The 27,509-nt window shown below is 41.3% G+C and overlaps 1 protein-coding gene across 1 annotated transcript; it reads right to left on the bottom strand.

The window, feature by feature from the left end:
• Window positions 1–269: 269 nt before the first annotated feature.
• Window positions 270–27,053, bottom strand: LOC127016363 (cytosolic phospholipase A2 epsilon-like). Its single transcript, XM_050896792.1, has 20 exons — window positions 27,027–27,053; window positions 25,375–25,447; window positions 16,480–16,616; window positions 16,014–16,145; window positions 14,750–14,790; window positions 13,761–13,803; window positions 13,123–13,186; window positions 11,588–11,748; window positions 11,285–11,377; window positions 10,584–10,621; window positions 9,745–9,901; window positions 9,119–9,255; window positions 8,390–8,612; window positions 7,062–7,176; window positions 6,286–6,423; window positions 5,474–5,581; window positions 4,140–4,331; window positions 3,492–3,658; window positions 1,828–2,011; window positions 270–930 (listed from the first exon to the last, which is right to left on the bottom strand). The coding sequence occupies exons 1-20, from the start codon at window positions 27,051–27,053 to the stop codon at window positions 692–694; spliced, it is 2,469 nt and encodes an 822-aa protein (XP_050752749.1). The 3' UTR covers window positions 270–691.
• Between the last annotated feature and the right edge of the window lie 456 nt (window positions 27,054–27,509).

A 27,509-nucleotide genomic window follows, 5' to 3' on the forward strand; every position in this document is an offset into this window, starting at 1 on the left:
AGAGAAAATGGCAATGGTCCTTCAAAACAAATGCACAAGTTTGATTTAATTGATAAGAATAGATGTCATCAAAGACCTAAAAGGCCACCAACCCATGCATCTGTTATCCAACACAAGTTTGAAATATCAAATATCCTTCATAAGATATATATATATTTCACGACAGTTCATGACAGAAAAGCACCTGGGAAACAAAACTCTTAAAAGGTAGAACACCATTTAATTTAAATTATTAAAACCAAGTAAAATGATTTAAATTGATACTGCATAGTCACCACCTTCTGTGTCTGAAGAGGGCTTTATGGATTTGCTATCAATGGTCCCAACAAAATGCCAGAATATTTTGCAGATGAAAAAATACTAGCGACTAGCCACCAAGACAATAAGAGATTGCAGAGATAGAGAGCTAAAACTATTTCCCTATCACACACAGCTGAATCTTTGCCTCTTGAGCATCACAGTGAGATGGTGTTAACAACATAGACTGCTGGTTTTGATATCACAACTCCAGATCAAAAAGCAACTACTGCTTAGTAAACTGAACCATGTGGCTTTGAAACGAATACTTCAAGTTTTCTTTTTTGAGAAGGTTACTTAGTTAGAAGGAGATGGCACCTGCCAAGAACAGTGAAGTAGCTATCGCATATGTGCTGTCATGGTAAATACTTAGTAAAGGAGAAGAAAATGCTCCTCAAGCAGAGGACTGTGCTTGTGATATTGGCTGGCTCAGAGCTTGTTTCTTCCGTGCCACAGCCATGCGCAAGGCCTGAAGAATCATGTTCTCATTGTTCATGATGTTGTAATTAGTCAGCTTCAAGAGTTTGTTGAAATCTTCTGCTTTCAGCGAGACCTCCCTCGTTGAGTATGGAGAGCAGAAACTTGAGATATCAACCTTGCCCAGTTCCATTTCGGCAGCACTACGTGACATGCCTGTCAAGGGAAAAAAGGAAGGTGTTTGTATAGTCCCAGGGAGTTACAGTACTCTGATAGACTATGTCAAGAATAATTTAGAGAGATCACAAGAATAATTTAGAGAGATCACAGATGCAATTACTATGAAGACAAGTGCAGTGCTATGATCTCTGAAACTTCTACTTCTAAACAAAGCCTACTGGAATTAAAAAAAATAAATACTGTCACTAAACATCATTCCATTGCAACCAGCACCTTCTGCTGGCCAGCTCATGGCACATCATTTTATGTGGTCACAGGTGCTCAAGTCTTACCCTGCAGGTTCTTGAGTAGAATACATACTAAAGGTAAAAGGAATAAAGAGATATATAGGACAGGAAGAAGCAGAATATTAGTAGCCTTGGAAATCATCATAAAAGCAAAGCTGGTATCTCAAATACTAGCCCAAAAGGACACAGTGACTGTATTAATTTATGTACTATTGCTTTGATTTTCCAGCATATACAACCAACACATTAAACAGCCCAAACAGAAAGCACAGTGGCCCTCCATAGAACCATTCTATACTGTACAGGTAATTCTTCCCTAGATCTGACTGTCATAAAAACACCTAATCTGAAAAATATGCTTTGTTCTACATGCTAAAGTAAAATTTTGGAGATCACAAGAAGAAATCAGCTCTACTTGAGGAACACATTTCTTCTTTCACTGAATGCCACTAAGACTCAAGCTAAAATTATACACAAGATTTCACTTGATTTTGCAAACAGTTTGTGTCATCCCATTTTGCAATGTATTCAGTAGTAGGAACAAGCAAACAAACAAAGGATTTTTGTGTTGGGATGAGGAAAAAAACACCCAGGCAGTGAGAAAGTTCATTAGGTCAATAAAATTAGCTGGGTACTGATAACTTACCAGGTGCTACATATCTTTGGAAGGTGTCGTTCACTAATGGAAAATAAAGCAGCAGAGGAGCTCCTGGGGTGTCTGCACCATCGAACATGTAGCACTCTTTCAGGTTCTTCTCATCATCCTTCAGCCCAATGCTGGGAAACGGAATTCCCTGCTCTGAGAAGTATCTGCAAGCCTGCTCCAGGGGCTGGTCATGGCCCAACAGCAGCAGCATAAGGAATGGAAAAGATACCCAAGATCAGGCTGCTGCCGAAGCCCAGTAATTCACGCCAAGTTGCACAAAATAGACTGATTGATAGCACTGGACAGCCGGCAATAATGTGAGCACCTGCAGCCCCAGGGACTGTTTTTCTCTTGCCTGAGGAGCTATTTGGAAATAGTCTTACAGGAAAACACCTAATATCAAGATGGTAAAGAGGGTTTAAATATGTACCAATGCACATCTCTAAAATGGGAATATGATTTAGGAACAGAACAGATGAATTCAAAGCATGTTATAGAGCATCATTAGTTAAAGGAGAACTGAGTCAGAAAAATGTGGATCTAAACAAAACTAAATTTGCAGTCCAAGACAGTAAGATTCACAGTCACATTATCTGTTTATATACCAGTATAACTTGCGAGTTGACCTTAATAGACTTTAGCAGGGTTTTGAGACCAACTTACCCATTTCTATAGCTTTGAATTTTAGAAATAATATGAGATTTCAAGCTAACGTATTTTAGACCTCAAAAAATAGCACTAAAAGCATTGGTCAGAAAGCTCATTTGTAATGACTGACTTTTTGTTAAATTATCTAACAAAACACTGAAGTACCACCGCAGTTTGTTTGAATTAAATATTTCCAAAAGACTTCAGAGTACAAGAAAGAAATGTAGTGCAAGTTACTATGTATGCTCTTTTTCAGCTGCAGTACAGAGACCAATATTTTCCATGTGGCATTACAGTGTAAGAGCAGCATTAAAGTATCTTCCACTTGAAAAAATGACAGAACCTTATCTGGTAAACTTTGTGTTTTCTGTGGTGTCCTTCAGGGACAGGTTTACAATTACAATATTTTGAAGTCTAAATCTGTCTTTTTATGTGGTGAATACCACTTTCAAAATCTATATAACCATTTTAACCAAATCAGATTTCTGCAAACACAGTAAATGCATTTGATATCTTGCTTCAAGCCCACTATTTAAGGAGAAAAATTGTATTTATTAAAAGAGATAAAAATAAAGGTGAAGAAAATCTTCACTCATTAGGTTGTTCTTGGACAGCTAGAAAAATCACGTATTAAAATAAAAAGACAAATAAAATCTTATATGTTTAAGGAAAATGCAGATTAAATTCAGCATCTGAATCACAGACAAAGTTTTCCCAGCTATATTTGTGCTATTAAATCTCACATATAATTGTAATAGAATTTGCAGCTCATCAACTTCATAACTTCACTGTGCCACTCTGTATTTCATTGGTGAAACACTTAGGGCTATTTCAAAAGTAGTTTGAGAAAAATAGAGATATTTTCACCTCTGGGAATTTCCATTCTTCTTCTAAGGTTTGGAAACACCATATTACTAAATTCTACTGAGTTCCATGGTTTACAGACACCTGTCTGAAAGTTGTGGAAAGCAAAGGAAAAGCCGTTACTAAACAAAGACAGTTTTGAGACTTCTCACCAAGGTCTGTGATCCACCAGTGTAATTTAAGTGTATGATGACATCCACTTTCCGCTCTGGTCTCATAAGGGGTGGGCAGCTGGTTTCAAAGAAGAAAGCTGCATCCACCAACTCCAGGTGCTCCGAGTTGCCTCTCAGGTCATTAGGAGAGGTGTCTAGCAAAGTGTCTAAAGAGTAAAAGATTCAGAGCTATTAGCAAACTGCAGAAAGACATCTGTCAAGTTAGAAGGCAAAAGGAAGGTGAGCTTCCCTCCCATCCAGGATTTTCCCTTTGCTTTAGGATAGCATGCAGCAAACCTAAAGCTCCTTTCAGCCTCTCCACTCACATTTTGTTGGTGTTTCCAAACTCATGAACTGCACCAAAACCTAGGCAGGTGTTCCACACATGCAGAGCCCCACCCCAGCGATTTTCATCCCAGTGAGGACTTTCAGTACCAAACAACCCAAAAATTGAACAGTTGTGTTACTGGAAGCGAAAGATGTGAGGAGTTACTTTGTCGTCCCTCCTCTCCTTTCAGCAAGCACTAACAACTAACCACAAAACCCACTCAGTTCTCTTCAGGATGTACAAACGCCCCTCCCTAAATCCCAGCCCCTGCACCCGGCCCGATGACCACTGAGGAACGTAGGCAGGAATGTTGTCCACACCTTTCCATTTTGTGAAATGCTCATGCTGGATGTACTCATTGTGCATCTGGAAGCCCCTCAGGAAGTTGTGGTACTTGGAGACAGCAGGGCGGTCCGTCAGGATATCCCGGAGAGCCGTGGAGAGTCCGCTCGTAGGAGTGATCATGCATGTAGCCATCTCGTATGGTTTCTCAGGCAAGTCTGGTTGTTCCTCTAGAGATACATGGCATAAATGACGTGCAATTGAATTATAACCACAGTTAAGAAGAGGCTAGGTGCAAAGAGGAGAAAGGGTCAGCGGCTCTTCTGTACCGATAGTAATCCCATGTTCACAGCTCTCAGCATTGCATTATTTTTCCCTATGGTCTGCTGTGAGTTCTGGTTAATTTCTTGACAAAAATATAAACTTACTTTTGTTTTCTAAACCCCAGTTGGCTACGTCTGATTAAAGGAACACTTTTCTCATTAAAAAAATGTGATTTCGGTACACGTTAAAGTAATTCACTTTTCCAAGCAAACAAAAAGCAGGAAAAATAATTTTATTTATACATTTGAGGGGTTACTGCTTTTAGATTCCATGTAGGTTAAATATGAAATTCAAAGCTTATTTTGAAGAGAACAGAAAAATTTGAACATTTCATTTTTAAACTAAATATTTTTACTTTAAAAAAACCAGTTTGTTCAATTTGGTTTGGGTGTGGCCAGCTTAATTCAACACAAACTTGCAAATTATTTATATAAACCCAAACATAAGCGTTTGGGTTTTTTTCCCAAAAACATAGTCCACAGAAATGTGACCCAAGTCTGTTTGCTATGAAATCACTGGCTTTGCTTGAATTTTAACATGAAGATGCTCATGAGTATTTTCAAGGAACGGTCTTTCAGTACAGAGCTGCCTCTCTCAGCTCCACTACACTGACTTCCTTTTTGACCTCTACTAAATCTTTCAGTTCAGTCAGATTTTGAGGGAGGGATGCGCTGTGCAGGACAAGTAGATATTGGAAAGGAAACACTCAAGCTTCTCTCTGGCTAACAAATAGTTGACGTGAGGCTTTGACAGAAGTTCTTCTTTCCAAGCCTTTTAAACACAACACTTTAGGGACCACCTTATGTATCCATCCCTTTCTCCTTTCCATCAAGGTCTGTCTGATGGTGCCTTTCCTTCTAATGAGAATCTCACTATTTAAGCAAAGCACTGGCTATTCAGTAAAATCACATCACTTGATTTTCCTGGTGCCTCCCATACCCCGAGGCTGAGAGCACCAGGATGACAGAAAAACTCAAAAAATGAGAAATGTGAGCACAGAGGGGCCTGGAGGAGGGAGGCTATAAGTCAAAGGGTACTTGAGATTTACCTATTTCAGTCATTTTGTCTTGGGTCCACCTGTGCCAGAAGTCCTGTGAATTGTCAGCTGCATGCCAGGCATCCAAGAGGTTTTTGGAGAAGATACTACTCCACATTCCTAGGAAGCGGGAGAGGTATAATAAGTAGTGCTAAGGTAAACACGAGGAAGTTCTTTTAAAAACTGCCTTCTGCTCCTTCCACAGCTCTTCTCTAACTTTTTCGTATTTCTATCCAATTTTTGCATAAGTCCAGACATCTATTTCAGTGGTAGAGCTGACTCAGAAGGCAAACTTATTGACTTATAATTAACTCTTATTTCAGAAGAAACTTCAAAGTATTTTCCCTTCTGCCATGTTTTACCTAGAACTTTTTTTTTTGAGAAATTTTACATCGTCATTTTCCTGTTTTCATTTCCTTTTTCCTTTGATAAAGAAATATTTTCAGCCATCTCCTTCCCTGATTCCCCTCTTTCTTGCCCTGTTTATTTCTTCTCAACATTTCCTTCAGCTTCCACAAAGTCTCATAGATTTCCAACTTTCAAATGTTTTGCAAGCTACAGGAAATGGTGATGCTTCAAAAGCCCTCACAAAGGTACATAACAACTTATTTGTCATTTTAGTTTCATTTTATCTTAGTACAAATGGTAAAACCACCTTTGCTAGCAAGAGCAGTTGAGTGAGTCTCAGGAGACATGCTGAATTTCAGCTGACTGACCCAGTACCTCTGCTGCCACATGCAGAACAACAGGCTTCTGGGGACTAATTTCCAGAATCATTAGTGTTTGTGTTAAAATCTTGTCACTCCCCCAGGCTGGTGAGTCACCTTGCATGAAGCAGATCCGGGACTCAGGGAGCTTCTTCATCAGGCGACCCATGAAGAACTCACTGCCAAAATCCTCCGCACGAATGAAAGCGCCGTACTTCAGGAAGCCCACCTCATATGGCGTGAACTCCACCCACTCTGCCAACACACGCACCGACAATGTTAGCTCCACTACTAAAACCAGTCAAGTTGCCAGACATGGAATAAACCTTTCAGGCGTCAGCCCTCGCAGGCAAGCTGGCTTAGCATGTGACCTGAGCAAACCCTGCTGACAGCCGTCACTGAACCAGCTATCACACTGTCTACAGGTTTATGAAAGAACAGTGTCAGGGCTAAGGGAAAATTTAAATTCTTCTTTCTTTTTATCTAGCAAGTGGGAAGTTTTCTTATGGAAGGTGGACTAGAACATGGATTGACTTCTATTGCTTTTATTGCCTTTAGCCAACCATGAGAAACATACATTAAGCAAATGTAAAGCTCCAGTGAATCACTTTCTTTAAGAATTTATAGCATTTCTGAGACAGTGCCACAGATCTATGTTGTGTTTTTAGTCTGAAGTTAATGTCTGAATATGCACACTTACATGCCAGGAGATCTTACAAAATACTGAACTGTTGCTGTCTATCCTGTGGCTGCCCAGTTACTCTTTACATCTCTGAACAGGACTTCTCCTGGCTTGGAGTGAGAATTTAAAACTATTCATCATTATTTACAGTATCCCCACGCTGTATCTCCCCAGGTAAAAACATAACTCTTTTCCAGAACTGAAACATTACCTCTAAAATCTTTGGTGGCAACTTTGTCCTTGACATTGAGGGCAAGGTAGATGGGCAGTGGGTTCTGACCCTGATTCACTGCCCGACGTTGATCAGAAAGTCTGTGGTAGCATTTCTGGATTTGGAAAAAAAAACCCAGTCAGCTGATAATCAGTTCCTTAAAGACATCAGCTTATAAAGTCTGAATATGGGATATCATTTTCCTGAATTTCCTCCTAAATTTACTTCCATATGCTTGAATAACAGAGGGCAAGAAAATCATGGGAACAGGAATAATTGTTGTTAAGATAACCAGCCATGTTCTACATTCAGTATACAATGACAGTAATGAGTTGCTTCACATGCTATTCTAACTTTGCACTGCTAAATGTAAGTGAAAAAATAGGGCAGATCTGGGTAATTCAGCTGTTATCACATACTTCATCTGTTAAACATATGAGTTCTTCAAAGCAGCATGTTAATGACCCTTCTAGTCAAGATTTTTTTTTTAAAACCATATTGAAAGTTAACATCCACAGTGGAAAAATCCTTCAGCTGTCCAATACTAACAACTTATTTTATACATGAAATGGAGATTTTGAGTGTACTTCAGCCAAATTAAATTCTAGCAAATTTTGCTATATAGCATTGAGGTCAGAAATACAATGTGAAATATGCTATGAAATGAGAGTATTTCATTTTATCTCTTTCACCTAGACAAATTATAAACCATGTTTACAGGATTTTAAAATAAAATAGCTTTTTTTCTCCAGCTATCATCAGTCTACTAGTTTACATGGAAAGTTTTCCTTGCTTCATTACAACAAAATTAGGAACGGGAGGTTCTGAGAGATCAAATCCGAAGTAGCTGAAAGGCACCGGCAAAATCACAGTTTCTGTAGCTAAGATGTCTCAGGACCTCTGGATCTATATACTTTCTCATCAGTAAATCACAAAGTGCAGTAACTACATATGGGCTATATCTGCAGTACATTCAAGGTATGACTGCAGCTTGTGTAAATATTGCAGCAGTGGAGACATAAAAGCATGGGGCCATAAAAAAAACACCTAAGAACCTCAAAAATGTCTTGGCCAGCTACAATGTTAATTAGCATGCTGGTTACTTTAGAGCTAGTCTGAGCATTCCTATGTTACATTCAATCACACTTTAGGCTCCAGTGTAGACATATGCTATGTCTCCAAGTTACTAATGTAAATAAGTGGTGTTCTGCCTACATACCAAGTACTGTGTTATTGGCTAGGTGTCTCTTCCTAGGGTTTTAATTTCTCGTAATGGTCATAAAGATCAAGTCACCAACTTTATGAGAAGAAAGATGTATAGACATTACCCCATCATTTAACATGGATTCAATCATGAGCCCCCACAGATCAATAAAAGATGTTTTATGTCCTGCTTGGGTCCTTTGGCTCAGCTCACTGTAATAATTCCTCAGACTTCTCAAGCAAAAAGCCCCCATCTTGCACTTGGCTGCTTGCTTCCGAGCTTCGATAATTATTTCTCCAAGATCCTTACGTGACCAATCAGCATCTTCATACAGTTTTGTCATTGTCCTGCAGGCAGGAAACATGATGGAAAGCGGAAAGAAATGAAGAACATGCTTGTGAAACTCAGATGATATACTTTGCAGAGCTTTGGGCATTTATTATTTTATCTTTAGGTTACTCTCCTCTTTGAGCTTACTTTGAGCAGAAATGCAAGTCTAAAGGCAATCAGTCAAAAATCACTTGATCTGGGATCCAACACAAGCAGCTACACCAGCCGTCTATGCTGTTTCTGTCCCACAGTAAATAACCATAAAGGATCATTTTGCATAGGATTAAGGCTGTTTGCACTTCCAATAAAGTCTCCTCTTTTGGTTAGGAATAAGTTACTTCAGTGATACCAAATATATGATGCACAATAGGCCTTTCATGGGTGACCCTGGCATTCATAGACCAAAGATGGAAGCAATAACTCAATAGACCCCTTTTACCCCCACTGAGATCTAAAACCCTAGGCAAAGAATGGGTTTGCTTAACAACAAGATCCAAACAACAGTATCAAAATGACTCCTCACCATGTTGTGCCAGATGAGCCACTGATGTATGAAACACAATCCAGAACACGCAACTTTTGAAGACCCAAAATGCTGCCATACATGGCAGTGAGTGCTCTTATCCCACATCCTGCTGTGGTCACAGCGACTATAGGCACCTGTTCAACACAAAAAAGGGCAGAAAGCATATGTAGAAAAGTGGCATTAAGGCACATCCATGTCAAAAGACGACAGACATACAAAAGCAACATCCAGACACTAGTAAAATAAAACATGTAGATTAGAGATAAGGCAACATTGCTCTATGAGTTATAAATAATACAAGTTGCTGGACATCCCTGTGGGGTATAGTAGAAGATCTTGGCACTTCAGGAAGGATTTTTAAGAAACATGGACCAAACTCATTGGTTTGAAGCTCCTTCAAATGATTCACTTGAAAGCTAAGTGGAAATAGAGACTTTGCTCATCCAGACAGACTGTTGAGCTCTCCAGCTGAGATCACCCTGGCTGCGAACAGTGCCCTGGAGGAGGAGCTGCTGATGGAGGTCCTCACTCCTCATCCGGATGGAGGTGAGAAATCACTCCTCATCTCCAGGCTTGAGGGAAAGGACAGAGAAAAATCCCCCAGCAGTGCCTTTCCTGGTTACCTCATGCTCTTGCAGATCTTCCTCCAGATGAAGGACATCCTTCAGTGCAGCAGCAACCACCTTCCTCCGATTTTGCAGGAAATCCTGTTCGTCGGTGCACAGGTCAAACCCCAGGCGGGCGTCTAGGTTTCTTGGCCTGAAACACAGACCCTGAGTCCTGAGACCAGGGCACAAATATTATTATATTATTATTCGCTGTGGTCAACTCCAGCTATGCTTGTGTGTGTTTACAGACCAGTTTGTGGGCAGTATAATGTAATAAATGAGAAAGAGCAACACCACAGACAGGCCTCTGCTAATTGCTGTAGCTGCTAACAAGAATGCAAATGGGAAGGCAGAGCAGAACATGACATACTGTCCTGGTATGGTAACAAGGTCCCTACAACATACTTCTGGGTTTATTTGCTCATATCATTAATTTTTTAAGTTTCAGTAGTGCTGCCATATGTGCCTGTAACTAGATAACTGCTGTCAACAGGCACTGCAGTTGATTAGGGAAACAGCTACCATGCCTTGGTGTTATTTTGTTTGTATAATACAGAAATACGATTTCTTTGTGGAGCTGCTCTCTCCATCTGCAGGCATAATAGTGCACACAAATCGAGATCTACTTACTGAGCTGCACTAACAGCTTGAAAACTTGGAGGAAAGGGGACCCATGATTTAATTCTCCATCACTGAAAAAGGAGAACCTGGTAAACAAAAGCCTGCAACCCAAAGATGAACACTTCTCTGCTTACAACTGAGCCTGCGTGGACCCCTGCTGATTTCAAATGAGCTTTGCATAGGTGCAAATGTCTCCCAGTTACAGGATCAGGTCTTGCTGGAGACTCACTTACCATTCATTTGCCTTTGTGTACAAGTCAATTGTCCTGTCCTGAAAATCGCAATACAAACAGTGTAAGCATGCTCAGGTCATTAATCATGTGCCTTCCTCCCCCCACTCCATCTACGGGCTGAGTTTCACTATCTTTGCAGTCAGCAGCACAGCTGCAGGATCTGGCCAGCAATGGTCTGGGTTGTGAGAGATATAATGAGCTCCAGTACAGTCTGGGTTGAATAGAAGTGGGCCATTCACCTCAGCCAGGTGGGCTTAGGGCCCCTCAGCTTTTCATAGCTGAACACCTAGTTTAACCTTCATTTTCTGGGAAGGTCATTGAAAGCTGGGCATCTGAACCACAGGCATATGCATGTTTTCTGTTTTATCTTCTGCTTCAGGCTTTCCTTTTGCAAATGTAAGTCTTAATTGTCATATCCATTACTGTTAGCTTGCATACTATGTTGATGAACATATTAGATATGTCCTGAGGAAATTAGTTTAAACTCAGAACAGGGTTCAACAGCATGCCTGGAACCACATGCAGAACAAAAGAAAAAAAAAAAAAATATTGCCTAGTTGCAGAGTGACTGTCATTCACACCTTACACTGTAGCATGCATCGTGTCTGGCAGGAACCGAATCACTGAACTGTAAGACTCTCATCACCCACCAAACTGAATGTGTGTTGGGCTGGTTTTTATTAAGAAAGACTTGTTCTCACCTCTGCTATTGTTATTTTCTCTTGTATAGGAAGCGAGTTCAGAGCTAGAGTCACAGACTCATTCATATCCCTTTCATTTTGACTTGATATAGACTGGGAAAAAAAGGTAAAAAAAAAAATAATGACAGTTAACTATTATACAAAAAATGGGAAAAAGAGGTAAAAGCAGTCTCCCCTGCCTCACTTACATACATGCACTTAACAATTCCCTGCATACACAGACCTGCACACAGACTGAGGTCTTAGAGGTCCCCAAAGAAATACGCAGCAAAGAGCCAGCTACTGTTAGTAGCGATCACATACCCTGCCGAGCCGCCTCCGCTGCGGTAGAGCCACGGTGAGCGCTGACGGATTATACTTGATGTAGTGGAACCTGGCCGGGGAGGTCGGGCAGAGGCAGGACCTCAGCGTGTGGGTCTGGGTTCCTTCGTATGATCCGTCCACAGTTAACGCAAACTTTCTCTCTGAAGCAAGGGGGTTTCAAACTTAAGTTCTTCAAAAATGTGGATAATTTGTTTGCACAGTAATGTAATATATGCTTTTCTTAAGTAATAACTTCATTTTGATACCCAAATTATAGGATAGACTCACTTAGCCTTTGGGTTTCAGCTTTAGAGCTCATGTACAGAACATGCCATATAGTAACTGTTGCCATAGTACCACTGCACTTCCATATGTACAAAGATCGCTAAGTGTACTGCTCTATTCATTAGATAATGATTCACAGCTGATAAGAGTTTTGGAGGGAAAAAGTACTCTTTCCTGAAAGTTTGAAATTTTCAAAAAGTACCTCGGCAATAAGACAGTATGTGGTACTAAAATATTATTCTGGTATAATAATAAGGTATTTTGAAAATTTCAGACTTTTGGGAGAAACTTTTTTTTTTTGGTAGCAGAGCGCAGTTCTCTTTGGACCCAGTAAAATCTCAGTCCCTTTATCATCACCCCTTTAATTCACCTTGTAATATTTCTTTTGAAGTAATTTCTAGCACTTACAAAAATAATGTCTGGTGGTTTTTGGCTTTCATATAATAAGCCCCAGATATGTCTCTCCAAGTAATTGAAAAATGGTCTTTATATAGAAAGGAATCCACCCAGGTTCAAGGTGAAACACACTCTGTAAATCCACATGCTCAAAGGTATATAATCACCCTTCAAAAGAATTATCCCACTCGAGCATTTTCAGCCACATCTAGCAAACTTCTTCACTGTGACAACTGAGCTCAACTGGATCATCCACGTGCTTAAGGAGTTTGCTGGACTGGGGCCATCAGGAAATGTCAAAGTGAGATGTTTTAAAAACTGCGTAGGAGATACACAGGTCCACAAGCATTGACTTAACATGGTAGTGGTGCACTGCTTAAAATGTGCAACAAATGTCTTTGGTAATATACTGTGTGTCTTGTGTTTCACATAGTGGCATGTTTTATATTGTTATACCTAAAGAAATTTTAAGAAGTTAAATTGATAAAAGAGGCCCAGTCCTCATTCTGCCCATTTTCTTTGTCTCTAACAACAGGAGTTAGCTTCAGTTTAGGACTCAAAAAAATTCAATTCCCTGCACAAATACTTAGGAAAACTATAAGCATCTGACAAGATGTTATTATAGAGGAAAGTATTTTGTGGGGAAAGCAGACCACATGCTCATCACACCACATTCTGTTAATAATCTGTATATTTTTTACCAACTACAGCCTTCTCCACAGGCCACTGGCATCAGTAAGATTTTGTCTTGCATCTTAAATAACTTTAAACCAGGGTGTTGAAGTGTGAAAAGCTGAGCACTTTTGCCACAAAGTGGCATCCAGATTTGCTCCATAAGTCAGCGAAAGGCTCACCCGTACTGTCCTTCCTCAGCCTCCCACCATTCACCTGCACCTCCAAACAGGAAACTTCACGGGACTGTAAGAGACAACCGGGGAAAGAGAAAAAGGCGTTCGCTGTCAGCGGAGCTCTGCCTTGGCCGGTCCCTCGGGCACGTGCGCAGCGCCGGGGCTCAGGGCATGCACCTTGTGGGAGAGATGGTGCCAGCCTGTAACTCCCCTACCAGGTCTAGGGAGATGGCATTGGGCTTCCACATGGGAAATAACAGATCGTGTAGAGATGAAGAAAGAGAAGGGGTCTGCTCGCTCCCGCCTGGAGGAGCAGCCTGCAAGGGCCTGGGGGAGGCTCCCCGGGCAGGGTGCTCAGCCCAGCTCTCCCCGGGCAGACGGAGGGATATCATCCGCATGAGCCCAGCTTGGTTTGGGCAGAGGCGAGCACCAGCAGCAGCTCACAGCTTTCGCAGCTGCAGCCTCTCCCAGCATGAGTCACTAGCAGGGACCGCATGGGAAAGCCAATGCTGACACCAGCTTTAGCCTGCCTCTTGGCTGATGCCTTCATGCCACCATATGGAGCAACTGCCCGGTACCTTTAATACTAGCTTTGCAATAAGCGTTGCTATACAGCAGGGAAAGTATTATGAAATAAAAATTACCACTAAAACTCCATTAGTAACAATGTTTTCAGGAGGATCCGGACTAAAAGACAAAATGGAAAACAATCAATTCAAAACCAGCACTCTCTTTTTTTCTGTTTGTTTGTTTGGTTTTTTTAACTCTTCTTTAATCATTATTTCATTATCTTTATCTTTAAAAGTCCATCTTTGGACAGGCAGCATAGGCAAACAGCATCAGAAATTCTAGCTCGACATTCAAGCCAATTTGCCTCTCAGAAGCTTGAGTCTGAACTTTAAACTATGGAGATCTGCTGAACGGAGGAGCTCCTCACTGTATCAGACAGGATTGTTTTCTGACACACTGAAGCAAATTTACACAGGGATGGCGTAATTACACTATTGCCCTGTATTGTTCTGTTCAAACCTGGGGAATCAGAGCTGAAACGCTAGTGAATTCATTCAACGTGCCATAATAAAAAAGGAAAAAATATTACCATTTACCTTAAAAATCAACAGCAGCACTAGGACTGATATATATGCCCATTCTCTCCATTAACTCTACAGTCAGCATAGAAACACAGTAAAAAATTTTTTTAATCTATTCCCACAGCTAAAACAAATTCCAAGTATCATTTTCCCACCACGTTCTTATGACAAAGCAAACATCTGGGATTCCACACTAAGGAGCAATAGGGGTTTGAAACTTAAAACCTCCTCCTGTGCAGAATGCCCCTTGCAGCCTGGTGAGCAGCAGCCATCAGAGACATCTCTATGCTCCCATCAGCATCTGTGCTAGCTTTCCTGTGTGTCTGGATGCCCAGTGTAGATGCATGCACATCATGCACTGTCATGCACTCGTTTTCTGTTAAATGCCCTACACAAGCATTTCCTGAACACCCAAAGTTCCCCTCTGCTTTATTCAGATAGTGACAGTGTTAGGGGGCTGCAAGTGTAAACTGATGTTTTGTGTCACTAACTTTTTGTCTTTGGCTTACGTTTCTATTGATCACCTATTTGACCTTACGCACCTGCTCTCCATTGTGAATTCAACCTCCAGCTCCTCTTTTCCCTGTGAAAGAAAATGAATGCAGTCACTGCAGGTTGATTCTCCTGTGAAGAGAGATGCTCTACAGGAATCTGTGCTCTTCAGGGGACTCTATAAGCCCGTGTCCACCTTTTGTTACTGCGCATGCAACAGATTTGATTTTCTTCATGTCCTATCCGCTATACTTCTAGTGTCACGTACTTCTAACGTCATATCCATTATTTTAGCAGACTCCTACTTTAGACCTTGCAGGCCAAATGTAATACATACTGCAGGGCCTCTTGGCAGTTGCTTCCCCTTTCCGCAGTCATAGGTTCACCCCTCACTGTTTCACAGACCACCTGCAATTCCCCTTTCCCTTCCTCTCCCACAAGCTCTCAGCGGTCCCCACTGATCCTCAGCATGAGCGAGGCTGGATTTCTCTGGTGCATCCAAATCACCCTGCCCCTCTCCCAGCCCTTGCCCACAACCTGTGCAGACGGGCCTGGTGGTGCATTAATATGGTGGCACACTTGGCCATATGAAGTCCAGGGTGTTCTGGAGGTTGTACTTTGGTTTGGTGGAGTCTACATACATAGACTCATTGCACGCTCAGTGTTCATCTTTGTCTTTTGTAATTCCCTCCCCCTGAGATTTCCTTCCTCCTTCACAGATTTTGGTGCAACTCCCATTATCTTGTTGGCCCCTAGTGTGTGCACTAAGGAAAATACAGCACGGAGAGTCAGCCTTTCCAAAACAGGTATCAAATCAAATCAGCACTCACTGAAGTAAAGTATTTCTAGGCCTAAACACTGTCCTTAAAACTTCAGTATAAAGTTGTCTCAACCTTATGAAATCAAGACCTGCTGAAAAACTCACTTATGAAAACTGGGTTTGCAGCTTATGACTGCAGATCGCTACTTTTATATTAGCAGAACATAATGCACAGCTCAGAACCACCAGCTCCAACTGCAAAGGGACACCCAAAACTGTTGGGGTAAATTCTTGATATTTTGACATCAAGGACAGTAACCAGACAATCAAGTCCAATAATGTTGGCAAACTCTGTCTGTAGAAGCAGCCCTCAAAATTTGCAGTAATTACAGAAGCAACACTGGGTATCAACGCCTGAAACAGATGGTCATACTCAGGTGGCTAAATTGGCAGTAAGAAAGGCTTGTATATGGGACACGTGAGAGGAAAGATGAGATAACCACGTTCTCACCCGACCACATCCCCTTAGCTTTGTCCTTGAATTTTATCCATACCTGTGGATTCAGCTGGAAACACAGCTGAATGTTTTCTCCAAGCTGGATTTTGGAGACATCAAAGAATACAGTGAGGAGATGGTCATCTTGAGTTATGTTGTCCTCATCACAAACTTTCAGCTCCAGAATGTTCTGGAATAAAAAAAAAAAAAAAAGAAAAAGATTGTATAAGGTTTAACAAACATAAGATGCCACAGATATTTCGTTTTAGCTAAAGAAATTTGGGAAAAAAGTTCAATAATGAAAGCAAAGGCAACAGTAAAATAGAAATTTCGCAGTTGCACTCTACAGACAACTAATTATTCAGGAAGATACAGTCTTATCCAACCATTGAAAGCTAAATAACTACAGTAAGAGAGTGTGAATACTTCGTAAGGGAACTCAGAGAGACCCGCAGTGTGGAAGGGCTATACAGTAGGTTTGATACCTGGTAAGAATACCTGTTGGGGATAGCCGCCGTTCCTACCTTAACCTGGCTCTGAATTGTGAAGTGGAAGGTTTCGTTCCATGTCGGATTTTTGCTGTTCTGGACCGTTTTGGTGCGGAAATGCTGCACTGAAGCTGTTGGCAGGCTTAGGCTCACGTAGCAGTCCGACTGGGTTACTGTTGAAGTGAGGGAAAGTGTGAAAGCAACAGACCAATGAAACACATCTAGTACCCCGTAAGGTGTTGCACCATATGAATTTTTAAGCTCTGTACACAGGACAATATGCAGAACGCAGGCCTGGATGCTAGCTAAGGTGCCAACAAGCCAGTGCTAGACAACCAGCTTGCTTTATTCTTTGTGAAAGCCTGGCAGTTTGCTCTTCTTGAGAACTACTTCCTTTAATTGCTGGAAAAACAATAAACATTCAAAAGATGCAGTTACATTGCATTCCTTTTCAAAGAGATACATAGCCAGACTATCTATATATATCAGACTTTAAAGGTTTTAACATTGACGAGCCATCCATACGCACAGGGGCACGCACACGCACGAGAGCCTCACAGGGCTGGGCACTGTTGATGGTTCAACTGCCTGTCAGGAACATGGAGCAGATGATAACATTAACAGCTGTGACAGGGGCTGCTGGACAGACAAAGCCCAGCTCATATATAGTGGGCTTCCACAGGTAGGCATGGACATGCCTTCATGTTTCTGGGGTAGCTCCGGCTGTAAGTTCTGTCTTGTTTACTTTTCAGAACATCTTTTCTTTTCTCTAGTACATCTGGCTGCCAACGCAGCGGTGACAGGACCTCATTTCACTGAAGAGTCCCATGAAGCCCCATTGCTGTCACAGAAGGCAGTTCTTCCACCAAGGCACTTGATCTCAGTCTGCCTTCTTCCCTTTTAGAAAGTTAAAGAAGGGAACACACACACACACACACACCATAGAGCTCAACAACAGAGCTTTTCAAGAAAACAAATAAAAGAAAAACGTTTTCAAGAAAAATAATTTAATCATCTGTGGAGAAGATGAATTGCATTTAATCCTCTGTGAAGTGGATTAAAAAGAGCACATATAAGAAAAGCGTTGAAACGTTGAACAGTCTGATGGTGTAACATTTGGTTTGAGAAACAGCTGTCCTGAGGCAGAGTTTTCACCAGTAAAGCTGTATAAAAAATATTGCTTAATGCCACTGTTTTCTCCTGCATCTCTGTGCCTCAGCCAGAGAGGGATAAGGGTATTTGCAACACTCGATGGGCAGGTGAAAGCTTGTCTGTGCTTCCCAGCACAGAGTGAGGTGACATTGCTCTTTGCACAAGATTGCATTGCTTTAGCTTTGCTGTTTCAATTAGAGGTGTGTTCAGGTCATAAAGTTCACCTATGAATTTTAATGTTTCCAGATGTAGGGAGGGCAGCTTTAGTATTTTCGTTTTCCTTTTCCAGATGAAGAGGCCAATTGTAAAGTTTGGATTCCCACCTGAGCTCCATTGTATGTGAGGGATGTTCAGGACCAAAGCTTCAGTATGAAACAGTGGTTAGCAGCAGTCTGCAGTGCTTACATCATCAACAAGCACTTTCATTCTGAGGTCAGAATAATCTGCCTGCAAATATGTTTTGTCATAGTTATTAAGAAACAAAAGGCAAACGTGAATCATGAGATTAACAATCTTGTGGACCCACACTCAAAAGTCAGGGATGATCACAGTACAGAATACGATCTGTTAGTTAGGGACAACAATCCACACAAGTGCCAAAGATAGCATGGGGGAGTATTGCCCATAAATGCTAATCCCATCATTAGCATTATATTTCCTCTATTTGTAACACCACCTGCTTGAGCATTCCTGCCATTGCATAGCAGACACACCTTCATTTGACTAGACTTAGTCTTGTCCCACTTAGTGTTACTGGTAGAACTGACCTTGGGAAACACAGAATAATTGACTCTGCCCTTTATCACACTCTATGTGTAACTGAAGAATTAGCAAAGCCAGCCTTTTTTTTTTTCCCCTAACTCCCCTTAGACTTAAGTCATATTTGTTTGAGCAACTCTGAACAAAAAAAAAGAGTAACTTTGACTGATGAAGGTAGTTGTCGTATATACAAAGATATAAATCCTAAAAAAAAGAAATCAAAACACGTAGAAATCACCTGAGTTTCTAACAGTCCTAATCACTCCCAAACTTTTGTCTGTATACAGGAAATGTCCATATGAAAATCCTTTTAGGCTCTTGGGCAGTCCAGATTGATATTAGCACAGACTGCTTCAGCTCTTGTCCCCATAAGAGGAGGATCGGAAGGACCCAAGTCCATAAATTTGTGAGCGATCCAAAGTTTATTTCATTGACATTTCCCACATAGCAATACATGCTCTGACTAGGTTTGTTGCGAAGAACAAAGTATTACTTCGAAAGTCCACCAGTTTTTTTCTTTTCCGCAAGTGACCACTGTCTGCTACTGCACTGTATCGTACACCTTTAAGAAACAACTAGTTGTCAGACAACAGAGCTCTGACTTCTTATTTCAGATCTCTGACTTTCTCTGGGGGACTTCTGACACAGCCACTAAACAAGCATGCTTCCCTCTTCCCATCTGCAAAACGTGTTTGGTGATGCCGTTTGTACTTCAGAGGTGTCCCCTGACACCTCATTGCCTCTTGTTCGTGAAGTATTTTCCAGGTGTTATAAAAGAGGCACTTACAACACCCAGGAACCTTTTTTACACATCTCAGATACCTCAGGCCTGTATTCTGCCCAACCAGCTCCAGGCACAAGCAGATATGAGAACTGGAACTCCACAGCATATTCTGTACCCAAGCCGGTCGGTCATGCCGCAATATCCCATTGCCTTGTATCAAGTGCCTCTTCACGTATACGTACAAGGCTCCCACTGCCAGCCATGTGCACGCAAATCATCATTACCCTGGTACGTAAGCCTAACCACCACCTAACTATGGCGATTACGCTCACACGTGATACACACAGCAGAGCTTCACAGCGAGGACCTGTTGTGTCCCTCCCCTGGACCACGACACGTGAGCAGCCGTCAAACATGCTTGGGGTGGCAGCCGTGGTATCACTGTGGGGCAATATCCTGCCAAAAGCAGGCGTGGCAACAGGTGTTTATGACAGCACGGTCTCTTCGTCCAGTTATTACACTAAGTTTCTAATTATCTTGCAGGATAGCAGCAGGACTGGATCTTAATTGTGTTTTACAAATTAGAAAGCATTACAGCAACATGACCCATGCTCAGAAACACCATAGCCCCAGCACTATGCTGCACCCCAGACAAGAGCAGGTCACCAGCTGTTCTGGCTCGAGCTAAAATCTCACCTGTCTCATAGACAGCTCAAATTCAAACAGGGCTAAACCAAAAATTTTTAATTTTAATTCTACCTCCTTTTTTGATGCTAACAGATGCAACCTCCAGCCCACCTGTAACCTGGGCAGAAACCCAGACATCCTCTTCCTCTTGGACTGCCTTTAAGTGCTCACATTGAGGCTATTTCTAGGCGGTAGATTTTTTCATGACTGTTAGGGTATAGTTTTTGTTATTGTGCTGAAGGGATCTGAACCAAGAATGTGGTCTCAAACACTGTTTGCCCAGATCATCTCCTTGATCATGTCTCCCCTCACTTGGACCCATCCATGTCACAAAATATAAACTATCACCCCCAGCTGAGAAAAGCATTTTTCTTCTTCCTCCCACACTGTGGAGCTGAGCAGAGATCTGGCTGAGGGTGGGTGGACAGGCAGGCATTGCTGTTTTCTAGAGTGCAGAATAGTAGATAATTTAGATCTTTGGAACTCTTTATATTCTCTTTTAAATAAGAATGTGGGTTACTTCTGTGAAAGTAAACCTCTTCCTTCTCAAGGCCCTTCACAGTCAGACTATCAGAATTCATTCAGTCCTGGGAGATCAGTTCCTACCTCCAGGGAGCATTCAACATTAATCTCCTAATAGCTAAACTTCAGTAAAAAGCTTTCACACTTTCTCCCACCCTGCCCTTCACTTTGGGTGGAGCACCCTACAGGTATCCCTAAAACAGTACCACTAGTCTCATTTACATCCCTCCTTAAAACATCCCTTTGCTGAGATGTTGCTACATAACCTTTCTTTTTTTTCCCCTGTTTTCTCCTTTTTGGGCTTTATCAGTCCACATCCTCTTATTTTATAACGAGATTTCAAGCAGCACCTGGAACAATAGGCTGTTCGTAAGTAATTGCAACTGCTTAAATGGTGAAGTAAGTAATAAATAACAATGAAACAATAACAACAGTGCAAGAACAAAACACTGGAGGAAGTCTGCAGGTTCCTGCAATAAGTATCACATTGGACCATAGTTCCTCAAATAATAACGTATTTCACTGGCTATATTTCTTTTCAGGACCTCAAGGACCTTTCCATGAATTGATCTCGTATATGGCAGAACTGCTACTGCAATGCCATAAAATACGCTTTTTTGATAAAAATGTAAAACATACTTAATAATTTTATAAAACATAGTACCCAAAATAATATAAGCCTTATATAAAAAAGTTCAAATCTTGGAAGTTTCCAAAATCAACAAGCCTAATTTAAAAAAAAAAAAAAAAAAAAAAATCCATAAAATCTTCAAAAATATCATTTTCTTACTAAGAAAATACTGAAGAATATTTTTAACTCTACACCAGTCAAGGTCAGTTTAGCCCAGGGCCCTCAGGCAGTGTCCACTGAGGGCTCTTGGATGTTTTCAGGAAGCAGGGAATGACAACTTAAAATTACTCAGCTCAGTGTTCCCATCCAGTTGCCTATTTTTACCTTTTTGTTCAACCCTAAACACTCTGTTTTGTTTTCTTTTTCATTTGTTAATTCCACCTAATGATTTTGTTTCTCTCCAGTATCTTGGTCTTTAGCCCCTTTGTCTTTTTTTGGGAAGGATCTTTGATCTTGTTATGGATGAACATCAGTGCCAGAGGAGACTATACCCCACATTTAGTGGTGGGTGTCTAAGGAAGAGTACAAGAGGGCAAGCATCATACAATGCTCTCTCAGCCCTCACAATTTAAGATTCAGAGACTTCCTAAGCCAGCCTTCACTGGATTTTTCTTCTATGAACTTGTCCAGTCTCTGCCTGGAACCCACATAAACTTTTGGCATCCGTGACCTCCTGCCATGGGGAATTCCCAAGCTGAACAACATGCTGCAAGAAGACACATCCTTTTGTTTGTTCTAGAGTTATGGTGGTTGCCCAAGGACTGTAAGAGGCTGAGCTTGAAATTTGAAATTCTCTGCAGGGAAAGCCCTGTTTTTAAGGGTACGTTGGATTGGCGCACATCCAATTCTCACCCCATTAGGGAGTCAGGATGCAGATGGGACACACACCCAAATCCAGGAACTGGCAAGCGTTCACAGGTCCAGGAATATCAAGAGCCCCAGTGAGCCTGATGGGGACGTGGGTGTGCTCAGTGGGAGGGGGGAATGTGGGAAACACAAACAAGGCAGTAAATTCACAGGTGGTATCAATGATATCAGCTATGTATCAATACACAAGTGGAAATTAGTGTTATAATTTACACACTGCTGGGTCAGTGGGAAGAAGAGACAGAATAGCGCAAGGGTGCGTTAAAAAGATTTGGGGTTTAAAAAGCAGAACGAAACAATTTAAATTGTCTTAGATAAATATACTATCTTATGCACTGAACTTCCATTAAAGGTCTCGTATTATTTATTCCATAGGAGATGTTAGTGAGGTTTTGAGAGTCTATTGTTATGGATTAATTTTCCCATCTCCATTACCTGGAAAATGGAGCAGATAAACCAATAACGAATTTAATCTGCGGCACCAGATTGGGAGACCTTCTAAACACTAGATGAGTATTAAACAAAGTGATCCAAAAACTCTACAGAAACTGTCGTGGTTTAACCCCAGCCGGCAGCTAAGCACCACGCAGCCGCTTGCTCACTGCCCCCCCACCCCTGGGATGGGGGAGAGAATCAGGAAAAAAAAACTCGTGAGTTGAGATAAAGACAGTTTAATAGGACAGAAAGGAATGAAAAACAATGATAATGATAATAATAATAATATGACAATAGCAATACTAAAAGAATTAAACTATACAAAGTAAGTGGTGCACAATGCAATTGCTCACCACTCGTTGACCGATGCCCAGTTAGTTCCCGAGCCGCGATCCCCCCTCCCAGTTAACTCCCCCCAGTTTATATACTGGGCATGATGTCATATGGTATGGAATAGCTCTTTGGCCAGTTTGGGTCAGCTGTCCTGATGGTGTCCCCTCCCAGCTTCTTGTGCCCCTCCAGCCTTCTTGCTGGCTGGGCACGAGAAGCTGAAAAATCCTTGACTTAGGATAAACACTACTTAGCAACAACTAAAAACATCGGTGTGTTATCAACATTCTTTTCCTACTAAATCCAAAACACAGCACTATACCAGCTACTAGGAAGAAAATTAACTCTGTCCTAGCCGAAACCAGGACAGAAACCTAGTGCAAGAAGGGATCTGGAGAGGAGAAAATAACAAAATGGGATTCACTGCAGAAACAAAAGGATGGGCACAATTGTGAGAGACAGAAGGAGCTGATTTAAAATGTTAAAAATCTACAAAATGATTGAGAAATAGGGGACACTTGCCAACTTGTTCTATCTAGAAAAGTTTGCAGGAAAAGGAAAGTAGTAAGAACAGAGCTGGGAAAAGGAAGAATGAGAAAAAAAAAATCAGTGTTAGGAAAATGGTACTGTAAAGAAGTCTACATCACTGGTGACAGAGGTCCATATGCTTCTGGGTTTCTTAAGGCTGTGTCAAGCTAACCTCTAGAGAACTGTAAAGATGACTGAAACTACTTAACAATATTCCCCCAGTTTTACACACAAACCAGCAAAATTTTGTACAAGTGATACATTCTTTACCTTAGGCCTTCCATTTTGCTGCTTCTTAGTGAAAGTCACAGTTACCAACATGCAATCTGCACTAGCTTTTACATTGCCTGTGAGTTTAACCAGAGGTTAAATTAATCTATTAAAACATTTGAAATATAGGTTTATTTTATATGATAAAGAGTGTGTCATTGAAATATATGACTTCTGCAAGTCTGGCTACATAGAAAACTACGTCCTGAAATGGTTTAAAAACAGATCTTTCTGATAAATGCAACTGACAAATTTTACTCTCAGCAAAATCAAACGTTACTGGAATTAAGCAGCTGTCAATCAAAACCAGGTTCAAAAATTAAGCATAAGCGAGGCACTGCCATGATTGGTATGATTTTCTTTTCCTACATGATGGAAGTACCCAACAAGCAAAGCATTCACCTTTTGCAAGTATTGTTTTTGTTTTGTTTGTGCAAATCTTTTTCCCCTCAATATTTTGACTGATGGTACCATTTCAAACAGATGACAGCTTGGCAATGTTGGTGGTGAATGTCTGTCATTCTGTTTTGTATGCAACAGCAAGTATATGCTTCACAGTGTAAGGCTGAACAGCCTCAGCCTGGAAAGCCCGTGCTGTGGCTTTACTGCTGCTCCAGACACTGTGCCACGCTCCAAAAGCACCGCTGTCATTTAAACTGCTCCTTTAAGCAGCTTTATGAGCCTGTGGGACGTGTCTTGGACTGGGAAGCAGAAATGCTTGAGCATTTCAGTACCTGTCCCTTGCCCTAGAAACTTCCTAGTATTGGGAAGGACAGCATCAAAACATAGGAAACTCCCTTCAGAATAAAAATAGTTTCAAGACAAAAATAAAAGCATTGATCTAGATGAGAAAAAGGTGGAGAGGAAGTTTGGTAAGCTCATTATCATGCAGATGGTTTAATAGAACATGGTTATGTGGGGAGATATCTAAGGGCTATAGTTTTCTACACCTCTTTCTTTCAGTTCAGAGTGCATGTTCGTGCCTTCAAATAAGTTTTAGCCGTAGCAAGGGATTTGTCTCCAGCTTATAATTGAGCTTCAAATCTGCTTTCTGCACTTTAGAAGTAGTCCAGTGGGAAGATTCATACAGACTTTTCTTCCCCATACATTCAGCAACAAGAAAGTATCTTACTTCTCTTCAATAAAAATTGGAGTGAGAAACTCTTCTTCATATACCTTTGGTCTCTAGAGAAACTATAGCAGAACTCAAAGCAAATCACTTTGGAAAGGCCCAAACAAATGTCTTGTCTTGCATCATTTTAACTGAACAAATTTAGCTTGGTCTGGTTCCTATAGAAACTTTCTGGATTCAGATCTTCTTATTTGTATAAATGAATAAATGCAAGACAATCAGCCATCTCCTCAGATTGGAGATGATTGTCCTTCACACCTTTTTTTCTAGTGCTTTGCAGTTCAGATATTTATGGAGCATTAATAAACTTTTAAGTAACTATCCTTCCTGGGGATTTTGTAAAAATAGTTAAGAATAGAAAATGCTAACAGTGTGAGCCTTCAACTAAGTTTTGAAACATGGCTGTTCCTATGGCTGAACCAAATTTGACAGTCCATGAGGTTCCTATGGCTGAATCAAATTTGACAGTCCATGAGAGATGTCAAGTATCCAGTCCTGAGCTCACATAAAATATTCTGTGATAGGCCCAGGGATGCACAGCATGGACATTACTGTAAGAAGGAACCATAGAAAGAAGTGCCCCATCTAAACTTCTTATTGGAGCCTTCCCTGTGAATCAAAAACTTTTCTTTGCAGATTCAGATGTGAAACATTTTATGCATTCTGTGCAAACATCTTCCAAACTACAACTGGTGGCTAGACTTTAGCGTTACACTGGCAAAGATATAGGAATAAATAATATCTTCTTACTATGCTACCTCATCTTCAGCATACCACAGTCATGCATCTTCTCTCTCTCTCCTTTTATAAATACTCCGTAGTGTTTGTGACAGTTATATTCCGAGTAGTTTTAAAAGCATGTGGATGCTCCAGAAATATAGCAAAGATACTCACACAAGTCTGCTTTCCTGGCATTTTTCATCTGTATGATTTTTACAGTAAGCAAGTTGCATGGAGATGGTTCTGTCTGTTGAACAGCATACAAAATGCGTGGGATGAGAATGCAGAGAGAAAGAACAGAAGCACAGTCAGAGATAGCATTGAATTAAGTGTTTCAATTCCAAACATTCAAAACATTTCTGAACTGAGGTTCTTCCTTGTGCATTGTCTTCTCCTTCTTCCCAGAAGGTTTGCAGCCAGGTGTGGCCAGAGACCCAAAATGTACATTCAATCACAGACCAAACCTCTGATGTCCTCCATTTTCATTCTGAGGAAACTTGTGGTAACCCTCAACTTGAGGTGTCTGACTCTTACAATGCAATCAGAGAAATGTATGATAGTGAGCCTTGCTCTGTTATTAATACAGCTGACACACATCTTGGTCTGTGCAAATTCAAAGAATGTCATATGTATCCACTATATTTCACAACAAACAGCAGACAATCTAGCAGGGCAGGAATTAGTAGCGATATCATGGTGTAACGATGCTGCTCGTCAGCTGGTTTATAGCCATATAATTCCATTGACATAGAGCAGTGCTGGCTCTCAGGCAATGAGGACCTGAAAAGCGTCTTCCAGAGACCTATCCCAAACTTCTCAGAAGAGGGGAGTGAAAGCAACAACTCTGTAATTATTTCTCTCTGAATAATTCAGCTCATCCAATCTTCCTTTAAGCAAAGGTCACAGGAAAGTATCAGTGGAAATCTTGGGAAACCACCTAAACCTAAGTGGTTATCAAAAGACATTTAACAAACCTACCAGGAAACTGGTTTGATTTTGTCACCCTCTCTCATCCTAAGCAAGGATCAGACAAACACGGTACTTAATCAAAAGTATGGGGGCTGAAGGTGAGGTACTTTGTTCCCTAGATAATTGTCTTTTTTTAAAGGAATAAAAGGAGGAAAAACTGCACATTTAATGCTCTAAATGACAAAAAAACCCCACCAAAACCAATCAAAAAACCTCAAAAAAACCCTTAAAAACACACAAAAAACCTCCCCAACCACAACCAAGAGGAGCAAAAGAAAAAAAAAGAACAAAACTATGTAGTGATGCAACAAACACGTATAAGAGACAGTTCATGCACACTACCTGTAGAGCAGGGAATATCACTGCAACGAATACGCAGATCAATATATAACATGTCACCATTCATTCCCTTATGCCCAAAAACTCCCACGATTTTTGAGAGCTATATTTAACACCTCACATAATATCAGTTTCCTGGTTTTCCCCATGCATTCATTGACATTAGTGATACCTCCTTATTTTTCCTCAGTGGGTTGTTTTGCCTAGCTCAATTGAATGGAAGCGAAGGACAACAGCAATGCACAAAAAGACCAATTTTTAATTTTTTTTTTATTGGGGATTTTCAAAATAGTTAAATTACTGCAGCATTAAAGTCCTTGCATTCCTGAAGGCCAAAACACAAAGTAGGCACAAAACCCAGGCAGAAGCCCCACTTTGTTCTCAGCCTTGGTGCTGAAGAAGAAACCTCAGAGCTGAAGATACAGGAGGTGGAACACCACCTCTTACAGCAGGTCCCCTCTGCTGCCAAGGGGCTGCCTGCACAGCTCATCGCAGAGCCTCCACTTTCCTTTTCTTACCTGGCTCTTACTGTAGAACAGTCCCATCGTGGTCTTTTCCACGTCCAAGCCAGGTGCGAAATGTGGCAGCGGATGGGTACAGAGGAGTCTCAGCCAGGCAGCTTCTCGTGCTTTAAGCTGCCAGGAGCAGGCAGGCAGGTGTGTTAGTGCCTGACTCAGTGCTGCCTCACCCCGCCACCACCACTTGAGCAATCCCCAACTCCTCCTCCTCCTCCTCCTCCTCCTCCTCGCTGCCCCGGAGGTGAATGAGTGCTGCACACCTGCACCGAGGTGCAGGCACCCAGGCTCCGGCACTGCAGAAGGATGGTCTTTGCAGCTGTAGTTAAGAGGGACATTGAGACCTGAAAGGGATCTTCCCTTCACAGTTATGGGCACTGAGCAAATGTTTTATACTTTTAAGCATCCCCATCACTTCTTGAGGAGGCCACAGTGCTTTTGCACACTGGAGGGCTGTCAAACTGCAGCCTCTTGTGTGGAGGTGAC

Source organism: Gymnogyps californianus, chromosome 5 (assembly GCF_018139145.2).
Source record: "Gymnogyps californianus isolate 813 chromosome 5, ASM1813914v2, whole genome shotgun sequence".
Classification (NCBI taxonomy): domain Eukaryota; kingdom Metazoa; phylum Chordata; class Aves; order Accipitriformes; family Cathartidae; genus Gymnogyps; species Gymnogyps californianus.

What these genes read in the sequence shown, in the direction of transcription:
- LOC127016363 (XM_050896792.1), bottom strand. Translation starts at nt 27,053, where the DNA reads ATGGGACTGTTCTACAGTAAGAGCCAG. An exon ending in AGAAAATAACAATAGCAGAG is followed by an intron (nt 10,622 to 11,284) that starts GTGAGAACAAGT and finishes TGCGATTTTCAG; the next exon opens with GACAGGACAATTGACTTGTA. An exon ending in CTGGTGGATCACAGACCTTG is followed by an intron (nt 2,012 to 3,491) that starts GTGAGAAGTCTC and finishes GGCCATGACCAG; the next exon opens with CCCCTGGAGCAGGCTTGCAG.